This window comes from Hipposideros armiger, unplaced genomic scaffold (assembly GCF_001890085.2).
Source record: "Hipposideros armiger isolate ML-2016 unplaced genomic scaffold, ASM189008v1 scaffold_1114, whole genome shotgun sequence".
NCBI lineage: Eukaryota > Metazoa > Chordata > Mammalia > Chiroptera > Hipposideridae > Hipposideros > Hipposideros armiger.
This window is the reverse complement of record NW_017732464.1, coordinates 94,079-111,264: the sequence shown is the minus strand read 5'-3', so window position 1 is coordinate 111,264 and position 17,186 is coordinate 94,079. Positions and strand designations below refer to the sequence as shown.

Here is a 17,186-nt window from a genome sequence, read left to right as displayed (position 1 = left end):
GCAGCTGTATGAAGTTATTGACACCAAAGAGTTCTTCCTCCTTGTCATGGAGCACTTGACTGGCAGAAGCCTGCTGGACTATGTAAAATTCCATGGCCACATGGAGGAGGAGAAGGCCTGGTGCATCTGCCCGAAAACAGTATCAGCTGTTTACTATTGACATCAGCGCAGAATTGCTCACAGGGGCCTACAGCCGGAGAACATCTTATTTGATGGTGAAATGAACTTGAAGATAGCTGACTTCGGATTTAGCGTGGAATTCAGCAACAGCAAATTCAAGACAATGTGTTGCAGCCCCTGCTATGCTGCTCCTGAACTGTTACTGGGCAAAGATTATGAAGATCCTGCGGGGATGTTTGGAGTCTGGGCGTCATGCTGTACAGGATGGTCACGGGGACCCCCCCCCCCTTTCAAGAGAGGACTGGAAGAAGCTGTGCTGGCAAGTATTAAAGGGGAAGTACACCGTACCCTACTTTTTATTCTTTGAAATAGAAGCATTTTGTTAAAAAATGCTAATTCTGAAGACCCAGAAGACAGGAGATTTAATAAGCATCATGTCAGACCCGTGGCTCAATCAGGATGAGGAGGAGGACCTCATGCCCTTTATTGAGCCACCCAAGGAGAACATAGACCCCTGGGTCAAAAAGGAGATGGCAAAGCTAAGCTTGTGATATGATGGCATCCAGGACGCGTTGACCAACAAGTCTTTCAACCACATCATGGCCGCGTATCTGATCCTCAATGCAAAAAGCCTAAATTCCATTGTTAAACTGTCCATGTCAAACCCTACAATTCTACTGACCAGAGTCCTGACACAGCTCCAGAGGTGCAGCCAGAGTGCTCTAGCTTCCAACAGTCCGAGCAGCACCACGAAAACTACGAGTTGGGGCAGAAGGGCAAAAAGCCTGCTAGTCCTCCAGCCTGCTGGAAGTTGAGGACCATCACTCCCGGACCCATCCTGAAGCACAGGATCGCCACTTCTGGACCCAGCACAGAGTTCAGGCCTGTCAGCCACAGACTCAGGCCATGGTGGAGAAGCCCTGCCCCTATCCCAGGCCTCCAGAATAGCAGCCCCAGCGGAACATTAGGAAAAACCAGACACAGGAAGCAGAGGGTGGCTACAAGGTGCTGCAACTGCTTCACACAGCTCTGCCTTAGGCTGTCCAAAAAAGGGAGGTCCAAACACAGTAAAATGAAGCCCCTTTAGATTAGGACACCTAAGGCAGGGCTGCAATCAGACTTGGGAGGTCAAGCCAGACTCTCTGCTTTTTTTTTTAAGATTTTTATTGGGGAAGTGGGGAAGAGGAACAGTGTTGGGGAATTGGAGAAGGGGAACAGCCAAGTTGTTGTTCTTCAGTCTTAATTGTGGAGGGCACAGCTAGCTCAGCTCCAAGTCCAGTCGCCATCTGGCTGCCTATCAGCAACTCGTGGTCGCTTATCTCAAGGTGCTATGTTCAATCTTAGTTGTGGGCGGGCATAGCCCACCATCCCATGCAGAAGTCGAACTGGCAACCTTGTTGTTAGAAGCCCGTGCTCTCACCAGCTGACCCATCCCTGCCACCTTTTGGCAGCTCAGCTGCAGCTCATCTCAGGCGCAGCTCACTGGCCCATGTGGGAATCGAACCGGTGACCCTGTTGCTCAGAGCTCGCATTCTTAACTGAGCCACTAGGCTGGCCCCAGACTCCCTACGNATGACACTGAGTAGATTTAAAAAACATTGTTATCATGTACAAGTTCAGGGATGTGAGAATTGATGTTGAAGTTGGTATTTGATGATTTGCACTTTAAAGGCCGAGTCTAATGCCAAAGTTGAATAGCCAACTTTGTATGAATATGAAGGCTAAAAATAAATTAACTGCATTCATACTAAGTAGAAACTACAAGTGGCATTTACTACAAGTGTTAATGGTACCTGTATACAGGGACTGTGAGTCAGCAGTTATCAGCTTGTTTTCTGGGGTTTTTTTGTAACCACTGCAATATACACTCCATATGATGTTCTCATACACATCAGCTATTATACCATCTCATTCTCCTACAACTCTTGAATCATGTTATAAATGGTGTATGGATGATGTTGCATTAATCAAAATGTGAAAGTCAAAAGGAAGAGACTATGGGTTTTATTTTTGATGGTGGGGAGGGGAAGAGATCAATTTGAGATATTAATTTGAGGTACCCATGGAATAATATTTATTGGGAGTATCCATGTAATATCTACTTGGAAATGTCTAGTAAGAATTTGGACTACTTAAATACAGATAATTCAGGTATATATTAGATTTAAAAAGTATTTGACAAGTAGCAGCACAACTGTGAGACATGAAGCCATGGGAATCAGAATTTATCACGGAACATTGTTAGGGCAGGAAGAGATGTCTGAAGATAGAACCTTGAGAAATACCTACATGTAACTTATGTTTGGAGCTGGGAAAATTTTTGAAAGAATTTTACCAAGAGAAAACTTCAGTGAAAAAAATAAAGCAATCCAAAAAGCTTTAAAGGAGATTTTCAAGGCAATGGGAAGGTTGGCAATGGTTTTTACAGGAGTGGAGGGGAACTAGCAATTTTTTCTCTTTTTGAAAATAACCATTCTGCCAGGTGCCAGGTGATAATCTCATTGTGGTTTTGATTTGNATAGAGTATTACACAGCTATAAAGACTGAAATCTTTCCTTTTGCAACAATATGGATGGACCTAGAGAACATTATGCTAAGTGAAGTAAGTCAGTCAGAGAAAGACAAATACCATATGATCTCACTTATATGTGGAATCTAAAAACTGAATGAATGAGCAAAGTAAACAGAAATAGTCTCAGAGATATAGAGGAACAACTGATGGTTGCTAGTTGGGAGGAGGTGGGGATGAGGGAGAAGGGGAGGGGATTAGACAGCACAAATTGGCAACTACAATATTGCCACAGGGATATGAAAGACAGTTTGGGGAATATAATCAATAATGTTATAAAGAATTTGAAGGGTGTCAAATGGGCACATGTCTTCTTAGGGAGACCACTTCATAGATGGTGTAGATGCCTGACCACTGTGTTGTACATCTGAAACTAAACAATATTGTATGTTAACTATAATTTAATATATATATATAGTCACAGGATATGAAGTTCAGAATAGGGAATAGAGTCAATGGAATTGTAATAGCTATGTACGATGTCAGCGGGGCAGTAGATTGGGGTAAGGGGATTGTCACTTTGTGGGGGGTGAAATGTCTGGCTAGTGCATTGTTTTGTACACCTGAAACTAATTTAAAAATTGCAAAAATAAATAAGTATAATTAAAAGAAATTTTACTGTGGGAAATAAGTAAGTTTCAGTAGGAAAACAAGAAACCTGTATATCTTTGGTACAGTCATAAAAGAAGCAGCTTGTGGCATTACTCTCTAGAAACTAACTCACTTTTAAAACACTCACTGGGGGTCTGTCATGTTATGAGGCAGGTAGAGCTGTGTTATTCACTGTTATTTCCCAGCACCTAGCATAATTTCTGGTATATGCTATGTGTTCAATAAATTTTTGGCTATTGACTGAATGAATGAATGAATGAATGATGGTTCCAACATCTGGTCCACCCTCAGGTTATCCTAAGTCAGACACAGAAATATGAGAAATACAGGATGGATGAAAGAAGAACATCATTAATGAAGGAGAGTACCAGAGTTTTGCTGTTCTGTTTATCTCCATGCAAAATTTATAGAAAATTCTTCCTATATGATGGAAAGTGTGTTAGTTCCTTATGTACAAAGATGAAGACATAGACCTGGCTCCAATGCGTGCATTCCCATTATCACATCTTAGCATCTATCATACTCTACTGTAACTATATATGTATCTGTCTTGCCACTAGACTGGAAAATGTGAGGATGTTGTCCATCACATAGTAAACATTCACTAAATGGTATATCATTGAATGGAGATTATAGCCTCCTGGGGGAAAAAGACATAATCAGCTGTATGAAGTCAGGGTCTTTAGTTATGAGAAAATCTGACTCTTGCTGATGTAGCAGAAAAGGAGTATGTTGAAGATATTGGGTAGCTCTCAGAATTGTTGGAAGGTGTAGAGAATCATGACTAAAGCTAAGCCTCCAGGGATAATACAAAAAACCACTATAGAACTAGACAAGTGAGGAAACTGTCTCCTTTGCAGCTCCCTACCGACGCCACTTTTGCTTCAGCAACTCAATCTTGCAACCACTGAGAAACTGCTGTTGCTGCTACTGCTGCCAACAAAGCCAGCCACCTCTGCTGCTATTTATATCAACAAAACTGGAAGCTCCACACAGAGCCTGTTGCCACTGGCTGCTCATACCTGGATTTAAGTTTCACATGAATGAGCCTGATCATCAGAGCCTCAGTCACATTTTGGAGCCCAATTGCAAAGGAGTCTGGACTTTGAGTTCTAAATAAAGTAAATCTCTTCAAAAGATGATGGATATTGATAAATAAAACTGTCCACTGTCCTATAGCAATATGTGACAAGAGCTAAGCCAGAGGTACGCATTCAGACATAGTCTTTTATTCTTATGAAACTTATATCCTTGTAGGAAAGACAAACAATAAACATAAATGAGCATAATGATGGACAGCACTAGATGCTACAAAGACAAATAAAGCTGTGAGGTAGGGTATTCAGGGAAGGCTTTTCGGAGATGAGCAGAGGCCCAAAGGATATGAGGGAGCAGCAAGCAAAGTCTCTGGAATAGGAGCCGATTTGGCATTTCTAAAAACCTACAAGGAGGCTGGAACTGAGTAAGTGAAGGGAGAAAGAAGGTAGAAAATAAAATTGGAAGAGCAGCCAAGGACTGTGTCACGTAGGCCCTTGCAGGCCATGATTTTGGACAAGGAAAGGTGGCAGGGAAGTGGCATGATCTGACTTATATTTTTAAAAGGGTCACACTGGCTGCTGTGTGAAGAACAGATTAGAGGGGAAAAGGGTAGAAGCAGGGAGACCAACCTGATCAGAGGATCAGAGGGATCGGAGCACTGAAATCTGCTCAGATGTTTAGGGGGAAAGTGATATAAGAGGGGAATCTTGAGAGATGAGTGAAAATTGCCCAGGAGAAGAGATCCAAAGCCTCTTGGACAAAGGCAAGAGCAGGAATAAAGACACAGGGGCATGGAAGGTCCTGGCATATGTGCAGAACTTTGAGTAGCCTTGTGAGGTTACAGAGAAGGATCTAGACACAAGGCTGGAAAAGTAGGGGAGAACTAGACTGCCGAGGGCTTCCATGCTGTTCTTTAAACCTCTCGTCACCAAAGTAAAATGTTGGGCAGTGATGGGGGCAGAGCCTGAATCAAAACTGGGACTAGATGTTCCCCCAGGGAGTCCAGATCTTTCATAGGAGTTTCTAAGAGGGCAGAAAGGACACAGTTCCTTGCCCTTTTCCCCTCTCCTCAGATTAGAGAGAAAATGGCCAACCCACAGTTCTGTGCTATTATTATCAAAGCAAAGCTAGGCACACCCACTCATATCTAAGGTAGGGAAACCAGGCAGCAAAGAAGATCTGCATGTGTCTCCATCAAGGTCAGTCCCAGGAGAAACTGTTAAGCAGACATCTTGTGTCTTCCATACTTTCTCATTTCACTTCTGGAGTCATCTCATATTCCACCCGATTCCCAAGTAGATGTACATTGAACCTTAAAGGGTTAGATGTGGGTTGGTGAAGAGAATGGAAGAGGAGGAGGGCATTTCAAAAAGAGGGAAGAGTGAATGCAAATACTAGGAACCAGAAAGCACTGTTGTCCGTGTCCAGCCAAACCAAGGCTGGAAAGACCGGTTGAGCCTAGATTCTGAAATGCTTGGACAGTAGGGTAAGCAGTCACCAGAGCAATTTATTCCTAAACCAAATTCCTGTATTAAATAGAGTAACCAAAAACTAAATGGGCAGTGCTTGATTTTTGCCCACAGTGGATGCCTAGGAGTGTTTGCAGGTTTGGTTGGATCAACAGATGGAAGTCTGTATGTTTAGGACAGATTGCCTGAGTTAATCTCTATGAGAATTCATCTCCATATTGATAGACTTACCTGAGATCAGAAACATATTTTTGGGAATTTAACTGCAATACTGCCTTTATGTCATAAAATATGGATCAGATGCCAAAGATCTGCACCGTTTAGTGCTTTGCAGGTGGGAGATTCACTGTGGTTTTAAGTGCTCGGGATCCTTTTGTTCCATCTTAGCTGAGTGTTTCTTACCCAAACCAGGACTTGATCTTTGTATTTCTCCTGCTTCAGCCAGGTCGCTGCAGATCACTTCAGAGGTCTTGGAGGAAACAAGATGCAGGCTTGAGAAGCATTGCAAGTCAAGACAGGTGAGTAGAATTGGCTCCAAGGGCTGAAGAGGGACTTAGCCAAAAACTATTCAAAACAGGTTATTCCATCTGAACTGGGACAGCAGACACCAAGGAGAGAAGGGACTAAGATTTGTGCAACCTCAGCATTGGTGGCTATACATGCTTGTGAAACGCTACCACCTCTTCTTGTTCCCCTCTATCCCTGCGGCTCCACTAATCTCTTTCTGCATAGAATGTATCTTTATTCAGAGATGTAGGGGACCTGTGGAAGACGATGAGGAACAATTTGGGGTATACAGATTATGGATGTTTTACGTATGAACTTAAACAATGAATTTGTCCATCACCACTCTTCCCCCCCTCTCCTCCCGCAATTTAGGATGGTTCCCTTAAAAGGAAAGCGCTAATGGCTCAAGACCCCCCCAGAAGGAATCCCATCCACTCTGAGTTTCTCTCCTTCAACCTCCCCGTTTTGCTGCCCTCGCCTGCCACTTTCCCCTCTCACTCTGAGCTGCACTCACTCCCGTATCCTATCCTAAAGCTACTCTTTAAAGACATCCTTCCGGGCCCAGCAAAGCCCGGCGTGTCAGTATCCGGAGAGGCACTGGTGCTCGCTTTTATCCGAGAGAAAAAAACAAAAAAAAACAACAACCCACCCTGCCATTTCCGAAAAGAAAGGAAACTGCTCGAGCGTTCTGGGCTCGCAGGCGCGCCTCGCAGGGGGAGGCGGGGAGCAGAGTCGCGGCGCCAAGACTCGCAAGCCCCGCCCCCGCGTGCCGGCCTCGCCCCGTCCCGCCGCCACGGCTCGGTGCGCGACGCCTGCTCCTGGCCCGGCGTTCGCACCCTATTTGGTCATTGGGGGCAGGTGGCTGGAGGGGAGGCGTGAGCGGCGGAAGGGACTCCCGGGGGGCTCGGGTGCGCGGAAGGGCCGCTCTCGCCGGCGCAGCCGCCACCTCGGTTGGAAACCCACGAGGCCGCCGCATCCTGCGCTCAGAACAATGGGACTCGGCGCGCGAGGTGGCTGGGCCTTTTTCATCGTGGGGGCGCTGCTGGTGCTAGCGCTGCTGAAGGTCGCCGTGGACAGCGATGCCTCGGAGGGTGAGTGGCTGCGGGAGTCGCCCACCCCTGTTCTGGGAGGAAGCGCGCTGCCCAGCGGGAGTTTCCAAGTGGGGATCTGGTGGTGAGGAAAGTTCTGCGTGTCTTAGGCCGAACGCAGGGGGCCAACCTGGAGGTGACCAGATGCGGCTAGGGGAAACTGAGCCTCCGGCTGGTCTCCCACCTGCCCGAGAGCCGCCTGCTGAAGAAGTTGTCCGGTCCTTCCCCTCTGTTTGTCTGCACGCGGCGCTCGCAGGCCTGGAGGAGTGCGTATAACCTGTTGAGTTACCCAAAGGACGGGCCTTCAGCGGAGGGCTCGAGTTAGTTGTTTCAGCCTTTTCCTGAAGTTAATGTCTCGTGGGAGGTTAGTATACCTAAGGCTTCCTTTTGTAAACAAGATGAGATGGATTGAAAAATATGTCTACCGGTTCCTGCGGAAACATGTCTACCAGTTCATTGGAGAATCTTTCAGGAGTCTCCCCCGCGCTTTTATCGTCCAGTTGTATAGCATCAAACACATTATTTATACTCTTAAGGTGCCCAGATGCTTCAAGTTAAGACTTGGGGGCTGATGTAGCTGGTTGGGAGCTTTGGGAACGTGCGCCCAGTCCTCCCGGGCGCAGGTGAGGCTTATGCCGGGTGGAAGGGCGCCTCCTGCCCCTCGTGTGTGTGCCTTAAACCCGCCGAGGCGCGCAACAGCTGTGCAGCCGGAAAATCGCAGCTGACGAGCATCAGGAGCCCACCACGTCGTCAATAAAGTCATAAAGCGATTTTGAAACTTGTCTTGAGGGAAGGGGATTTCCCGTTAGGCCCTTGGCCCTTTGGGGACTTTTTAAAAAGTCCTTTTTGGGTAAGGCAAGGAAGCTGGGATTTGTTTAAATTCCATTTTCTCTGTGTAAACAAAAGCAGGTCACTGGGTAGTGATCAGTAAAGTAGGATAAGATGCTTTAAGTGATTCAAGTTTTTCATAGATTTAAATTCTATCCAACTGCTGTGTATTTAGCCTTAGATTAGTTTTATCCAGCAAGTGATAAAGACAGCAGTTTGCAAAACCAGATGGTTCAGGCACAACACCTGCTTTTGCTAGAATAATCTGGTGAGACAATAACAATTTTTGTTTGTTTTGCTAAATGAATTTTTTGTTGGCTAAATTGTGCATGTGACAAACTGGCTTTGCAGGTCTAATTTTGAGATTATTTAAGAAAAGGAGGATCAATAAATCATGTCCATCATATCTTCAATATTATGTGATGTTTTGTAAAAGTGAACAATCTGGAATGAAACAATACTGGAGGTGCCAAAAAAATGTATACATATGACTTGTATTCATCTTTTGTTATCGGTATATATTATTACAATTTTAATAGTTTTTTTCCTTTCCTAAAAGGTGTATACATTTTTTGGCACTCTCTGTATATCTTAGTGCTAATTTTATACCAATATTTATGGGGCGAGATCTCCATTTTTTATTTACTTTGTGAAAGTAAACCTTTGTATTTCACTGATGAATTACTGATTAGAGAAACTGAGTGTCCTTGCTTTTCTCTCTTTTGCCCTCCTCTAACAGATTTTTTTGGCCCTATTTTAATACTTATTGTTCGACTGTTCTGTTTACTACTTAATGTCTCACCAGAGTTAGTGTTGGTTGAAAACTTAGAATGCTCTACTATACAAAAACCTTCGTTTCATGAACTAGTATAATCAACATAAGCTGGAATCCATTTCTACAGACTCTAGTGTCACCTTGAAACTAGTGTAAAAGAAGGTGCTGTGGAAGATTGCTCAAAAATGCAAGTAAATGCCCTAGTCTTCATATATAGGGTATAATCTGTATAAAGTGTCATGAAGTACAGTGATTTTTTAACAATCATACTACAGCTTCTGTAGCTAATTTTCACTAGGCACTTTTCATGTGTACTTCACACTATGCTAATTAAGGTCCATACCACATCCCATTGGATCCTCACAGTATTGTCCCCATTTTATAAGGAAACTGAGGCTTGGAAATTACCTAACTTATTCAAAAACATCTAATACATGTTTGATTTCAGAGACCAGAATCCAAACTCAATTCACCGTTTTGCCTCTAAGCCACATTAGGTGATGTTGGCTTTTCAAGGAGATAATGCTTAAGTCCACAATACTGCCATTGCCCAGAATATTGTGGGAGAAAATAAAAAAACATTATTGAAGTTCTTTAAAGATATCCTTTACAGTCTGTTGCATAGTTTTGTAAATATCCTCAGTTGGAGGAGAATGAGACTATGAACAAGTCAGCAAACAGGATAGATTGTGGTAGTGCAATAGGAAACATAAGGGAGAAGGGGAGGCTGATACGTAGGACTCCTCGTGGCAAGTGACAGAAATCCACCTTGAATAACCTTTGGGGAAAGAAGGGGCTTTCCTGACTCTTCAACCAAAAAGTCCAAGGATTAAGGTGGTTTAAGAAATGCTATATTCAAGAGTTCATACAGGTTGCCAGCAGTTGGTCACTTTTGGCTCTTTTGATTACATCTCAAATCTCCAGCAAGCCATAAACTGTTCTCAGACTGGTTGCGGGTGAGGGAGAATATGACATTCTACATCACAGGAACTTGCTAAAGTGAGTCCCAGGCTTCAGAAAGCCACCATAATGGGTACCCAGTTAGGAAAAGAAATTAATCCTAAGTGAGTCTATGCCACTTCATGAATTTAACTTTGTTTTTCCATTCAGTGCATTATACAATTCAATACTTGGTCTTTCTGTCAAGTAAAGCATCAAACTCCGTATACTTAGGTTTGTCTATGACATTCTTTGCCTCTTAGGATATAAAAGCAGTGCCTGCCCACAGCAGGAGCTTCATAAGTATTGAAAAAAGAAGAAAAGTTAGTAAAGCTAGAAAGAGGCTGTCTTACTCAAGCAAAAAAATAAAAAATAGGTAGCCAGCAAATCATCCCTCATAAGAGTGACAGTAGCAGGGAGATAAAAACAGGAGACTCTTGCAGTAGTAGTCCAAGCAAAAGATGATGGTGTGTGGTGTGGAGATAAGTGCACGGATTCTAGATCTATTTGGGGGGAGGGGAGTGGGATTGAAATCACTTGCGAATGGATTAGGTGGTGGAGTGAGGAAGAGGTGGGAATCAAAGGATGACCTCTTTCTTGGTTTAGAGGTTGAAAAGCTGGTAATGCAACAACTGGGAAGACTGGGGGAGAAGCAGGTTTATAGTAGAAAATCAATAGTTCCATTTTGGCACTCACATGTATGGGCTTTGGAATCAAACAGCCTGGTGCAGATCCAGACTTGGCCACTAACTAGCTGGGTGGCCTTCTCTGGGAGCGCAGTTCCTGTCACTGCAAAACAATATTCATGTCTCAGAATTGCTGGGAAGGTTAGATTGATGAGTTAATGCAAGTTACATACTCCCCAGGAAGCCTAGCATCTACTAAACTCTTCATAAGCATTTATTTGATAACTGCTGCTAAATAGTATAGTCTACTGACCTTGATCTTGTTTCAAGTTTAATCTTCACACCAGATCCTTTTGTGATAAATGGATTATAGTTCCATCAAGAGGAAAACATTTGCACACGCAGTAAAGATAGATCCTTCAAAGTTGTTATTGTTTTTTGTACTCTGGGTGTGTGTGTGTATGTGTGTGTGTGTGTGTGTATGTATGTATGTATGTTTTGTTTTTGTTTTTTTTATGGTGAGGGAGGGCTATCTTTGTGAAAAGTACATGATCATACACTTGCTCTCTTCCCATGTGGTATGTGTATTTAATCTTCCATTATGCAAGGACCCAAGGTAAATAAACCAACTGAAAAATTGCTTAATTGGGGCATAGAATTTATCGAAACCTTTTCCAAATCTTAAGGTACTAATTAAAATTAAGAGTCATACTGAGAAGGCTTGCAATTAAAAGTGAATTCATCTTCTCTCCATTGTATGAAGTTCATCTTCTCTCCATTGTGAGAATTTAGGGGTGTTGGTGGTACAAGACCTAGGGGCCCTCCCATGAGGGTCCACTCCACTCAGAAGAGCAGGGTTGCTGTAGCAGAAATCAGTCTCTCTCTCACCCATTCACCTCTTGGGGGTGAAAGAACTTTGACAAAGCTATTGTATAATTAGCCAGTGGCTGGCACATAGTAAATACTGTGTAAGTTTGTTACATAAGCTATATGTTTTCTGTCTTGAAAAATCCAATAATACAGTTCCAGATTTACTGACAGTTTTATGTTTCATAGCAACGGTGGCAAAAGTAGAACTTCCTGTGGAATAGTCGACCCTCCCCCATATCACCACCACAATATATTGCGAGAGTTCTTAGTTAAATATTAAATGTGCTTTGATCACAGGGTATTTATTTGTTTTTATAGGATCCTCAAGCAGAACTCCTTCCGTACTACTTGCAAACCTCACTGCTGAAACAACAGGTGAGTTTTAAAAAAAGAAATGGATCTTCATCTGTCTAGGATACATAAAGTACTGTCAGCCCGGAAAGTACATGAAAGCTGGTATACTGACCTGTTTTAACCATCAGTTATTCATTCATGAATCCCTAAAGCTCTCCTCAAGGTCTGACCTTAGTAGGCGTCAATAAATGAGTGTCCACTGGATGAACAGTCTTAGTTTAGCAAAGATGTGAATAAATTCTAAAACTGAAAGCACATTAGAATTTCATACTGAGTTTTGAAGCACATTTTTAGATATAATGGTCTTGCACTCTGCCTATAGATGTGAAATATGAAACATGAATACATAAGTCTGCTGGTGAAGCAAGTCACTCTAAGCTGGTCAGCTATGGCAGCCTTAATTTGCCTTGGCACACTCTAAGTAGACCCTGCTTACATTTCAACCATCAGTGAGACTTCAACCCCACCATCTTGCTTTCTTGTTGAAACAACTGGTGAGACATTTTCCCTGTGCTTTAGTTTGGAACAAATAGATTTTTTTCCTTGGAATTCTGAGTTCAGTAGCATGGAAAAATATAACAACCAGGTTGATGTCATAAATATCAGTAGTAAACCATTAGGGCATGTTTCTTGTAAACAGCATTTAGGTTATCTTCTTACTGTCTTTATTCTTCAGAGTTGACTGGTACCTTCGTGATTTTAAACAGGGTTTAAATATAAATGTATATTAAGTATACAGAGGGTGCCAAAAAATGTATATACATTTTAAGAAAGGAAAAACTGTATTAATTGTAATAATATATACCGATAACAAAAGATGAATACAAGTCACATTTGACTTCTGCAATTATCAGAGGTGCTCAAAGTGTCCACACACTTTTGATTACAGCAAACTGCTTGAGCATAGATAATATCTCTTAAAATGTGTACGAGTATACATTGTTTTCGCACCCCTGGTATATGGGGATGTGGTAGAGAATGACTAGGGAAGGGCTGCTTCTGATTGGGTGGTCAGGGAAGACCTCTCTGAGGCGGAGGTCATCTGAGCTGAGACCTGACTGACAGGAAGGAGCCAGCCCTACAGATACTGGAGGGAAGAGCATTCTAGGCAGAGGAATAATTGATGCAGGTGCCCTGAAACTGAAGTGGGCCTCTTGTGTCCAAGGAGCACAGACAGGCCACTGTGGCTGGCACGCAATGGTGGGTCTAGACTTCAGTTACGTTATTACAGTATATATATATATACATAAAGGAAATTAAGAAACAGAAATACAGTATTTAAGATATAAAAGTTATATTCTGAGACATCAAAAACATAGTAGAGTGGGGTCCAGAAGAGGAGGCCGAAATGTGGATTCTGGCAACTTCGTTAACCACTATGCACCTGCATATTCTCTGCATCCCCAAGACAGCAAGTATAATAATAAAATGGAACTGCCCTGGTGTTTTCTGTCCTGAAGTATGCCTCTCTCCTGAAGTTGTAATTAGGAGCCCAACAAGATGGTTCCAATTCAGACCAAGAATTGCTCTTGTACTTTACTATGATGTGAACTATAAACAAGAACATTTGACATTTTAAATCATTTTAAGGGTTACAGATATAAGGCTGAGTAATCAGCCTGTTGTATAAATTCTGGGAAAACCCAGGAAATTGTGAATGTTGGCTTGGGTTTGTGGAGGCGGGTGGGAGAGGAGGTCATGATGAATGGGGTTTAGGAGAGAGAAACAGTGAGGGGAAGTATGTGAACTGAGAAAACATGCAAAAGTCCCACAAACTCTTGAGAAATACAAAACAGCAACAGAAATAAAAGAAAAATTAAAGTTTGAAGCATTTTTAAAACACATTTTTCTTTTCAAAAGCAGGTAAAACAAAAGATGGTATAGAAGATAAAACATAGCCGCCCCAACCTCCCTCCAGAAAAGTAGCCCTAGGGCAGAAAAGCCAGCTACCTGACTCTTGGTTCCTCTTCTTTCTATAAAGCCTGTGAAGGGCCTGGCACACATTGGGGACACAGTGGGCGCTTGTTGAATCTGAGTTCTAGTTTGAATAGGAGAATGCACTCAACTGGGATTGAATAGATGGCACTTCTTTTTGTTATCTTTTCCATTAAATACTCCTTTTTCACAGAAAGCTGGCAGGCTAGCTCTGGACTTGCATGACTTCTGTGAAACTAAAATTCAGACTTACCTCATCTTAATGAGTAATAGGTACATAAAGATTTCTCAGAATAACTTTCCCTCATGTATAATGTTCTTAGGCAGAGACTTTGCCTGAGGGTACTGATTATAGTTAAACAGTAATTAATATCAGACATTAACTGTTTGGCAATTCATCTTTTTGCTTGTCAGGTTTTTTTTTTCTTAATATGTAGCTTTGTTTAAAATTTATTGTAAAATAAAACTATACACAATAGAAAGGTCTACACAGTATGTACATGAAAATAGTAAAATACATAATACCCGTCTTCCTTTCTCCATTGAGCTCCATGCAGTCCTTTTCCCAAATGTACTTGCACAGTTAAAAAAGCCAGACTCATGATTTCCACCTGAAGATCTGCTGTTGTATTTCTTATCTCACTTGGAGCCACCATTCATATAGTGTCTCGAGCCAGAAATGGTTACCAGTTTCACATGGAACCTTCCCCAACATAATCCGTATATAGTATATGTGCTTTTTGTTATAAATGGATAATGCTAAGCACACTGTTCTCTACCTAGTTAGCCTCACACCTCATCCTTCATAATGGCTACATGGCATTCCATGGTACGGATGCAACATAACTCATTCACCCATTTCCCTATTCATGGACATTTAGGTTATTTACAGTCTTTGCTATTTCAAGCAGTGCTGCAGTGAGCGTCCTCCCTGGTCAGTTTTGGTATGCTTCTGCCAGGGTACCTGTGGTGCTCTTTACTAATGGTGGACTTGCTGATTCAATGGTATATGTATTTTAATTGGTGACATATTGCTAAATTTTCTACCAAGAAGATTACACTAGGTTACTCCCAGTAGTAGTTTACTAAAGGTACCCGTTGCCTACAGCCTTGACAGCACTTGACAGGGAAATACCAAACATTTTAATATTTGCCAATCTGAGATGTGAGTAATAAAGTCTCACTGTTTGGAGTTACATTTCTTTAATTATGAGTTGAGAATATTTTCATATTGATTTTGGAGATTTTTTTTTAAACAGCTTTATTGAGATATATATAATTCAGATACCATACAATTAATTCCTTTCAGCTGTACAATTCAGTGGCTTTTAGTATATTCACAGATATGTAGAACCCCGTTAATTTTAGGACATTGTCATCACCTCAGAAAGAAACCAAGTGCCCTTTAGCTGCCATCACCTTACCCCCGACCCCACCTGCACCACTCAGGAACCACTAATGTGCTTTCTGTCTCTATAGATGTCCTTATTCTGGACTTGCATATGAATGGAGTCATGTAGTATGTTCTCTTTTGTGACTGGCTTCTTTCACTTAATGTAATGTTTTCAAGGTTCATCCACGTTGTAGCATGTATCAGTACTTCATTCCCTTTTATGTCTGAATAATACTCCATTGTGTGTATATGCTACATTTTGATTATCTATTCATCATTGAAGGGCATTTGGGTTTCCACCTCTTGGCTATTTTAAATAATGCTGCTATAAACATTTATGTGGATGTGTTTTCAATTTTTGGGGGGTTATATACCTAGGAGTGGAATTGCTGGCTCATATGGTAACTCTTTGCTTAATGAACTGCTAGACTGTCGGCTGCAGTGTTTTACGTTCCTACAGCAGTGTATGAGGATTCTAATTTCTCCACATCGTCACCTACATTTGTTATTATATAGCTTTTTCATTCTAGCCATCCTAGTGGGTATAAATAGTAAGTATCTCATTGTGGTTTTGATTTGCATTTATTTGATGAGTAAAGATGTTGAGGTTCTTTTTGTGTACTTATTGGTCATTTGTATGTTTTCTTTTGAGAAATGTCTATTTAAGTCCTTTACCCATTTTTTAATTAGGTTGTTTCTCATTTACTAGCTTATTTTGTTAGTTTGTGTCTTTTTATTCGTTTCTTTTCTGATTATAAAAATACTATATAGTTTTAATGGCAATTTTGGAAACTGTAGCAAAGTCTGTTTTTATTTTTAACCATTATTCATATTACTTTCACCAAGTATTTTTAGTTTCTTTAAGCTCAAACTTAACTACATACGTGCAGTTTCTTAAAATGAGAACTTATCTCCTGTTAACAAAACATTTCATTGTGGTTACATCTTATGACATGAAAACAACTAGTTGAAAAGTGACAATTTTAGTCTATTGCCCGACTGTTCAGTAAGAACTGGTTTGACTCCTTTTTTTTTTTTTTTCTCCACAATGAGTTTGATTTGCTAATTTTAGTTGTTTCCCCCCAGTTTGTGTGCTTTATTGTATTTTGGGGATGATAAAGAGGGAAAAATATTTGCATTGCTATTAAGTAGATTTGGGCAAGTTATCTAATCTCTCTGTGCCTCAGTTCCCTCTGTAAACTTGAGCTGATGAAATAATATAGCCATTTCATAGGATAAATGAGAGAACATGTAAAGCACCTGACTTTAAAATAGCACTCTTGGCCCAAGTAAAAATCATATGTGTTTTTCTTTGCTCTGCAGCCACCATGACCCTTTTATTTTTCAGTTACTCTTGTGCTATTTTATTTTAAGATTTTTATTAAAATATAGCTAATATACAATATATTAGTTTTAGGTGTACACCATAGCTATTCACAGTTGTGTACCTAATGAGTGGTCACCATGATAAGTTCAGCAACCATCTGACACTGTACCACGCTATTACAATATTATTGAGAATATTTCTTATGCTGTACATTACATCCCCATGACTTATTTGTTTTATATCTGAAAATTTGAATTTCTTATTCCCCTTCCCCTTTTTAATTTTTCAATTACAGTTGGCATTCTTTATTATATTTCAGGTGTTCAGCTTAGTGGTTGGACAACTATATAATTTAAGAAGCAATCCACCTGACCAGTCCAGTACCTGCCTGGCACTATATAGTTATTATCATATTACTGAGTACATCCCCATGACTATTTTGTAAATGCCAATTTGTACTTCTTAATCCCTTCCCCCTTTTCACCCATCCCTTAACCCCCCTCCTACCTGGCAACCATCAAAACGTTCTATGACTTTTTCTGTTTAGTTTGTTTGTTTGTTTATTTTGTTCTTTAGATTCCACATATAAGTGAAATCACATTGCATCTGTCTTTCTCTGACATATTCCACTCAACGCAATACCTTCCAGGCTCATCCAAGCTGCTGCAGATGGCAAGAACTCTGTTACCTTCTATGGCTGAGCAATATTCCATTGTGTATATATATATATATATAT

The 17,186-nt window shown here is 41.3% G+C and overlaps 1 protein-coding gene across 1 annotated transcript in view; it reads left to right on the top strand.

Moving 5' to 3' along the window:
- The first annotated feature begins 554 nt into the window (after positions 1 to 554).
- The window catches only part of LOC109376361 (uncharacterized), a 48,598-nt gene continuing 31,966 nt past the window's right edge, over positions 555 to 17,186 (top strand). Inside the window, exons 1-5 of the mRNA XM_019632267.1 lie at positions 555 to 653; positions 806 to 1,006; positions 6,196 to 6,326; positions 6,850 to 7,406; positions 11,760 to 11,816. Of these exons, the coding sequence (XP_019487812.1) occupies positions 555 to 653; positions 806 to 1,006; positions 6,196 to 6,326; positions 6,850 to 7,406; positions 11,760 to 11,816 (1,045 nt within the window). The remainder of the gene's footprint in view (positions 654 to 805; positions 1,007 to 6,195; positions 6,327 to 6,849; positions 7,407 to 11,759; positions 11,817 to 17,186) is intronic.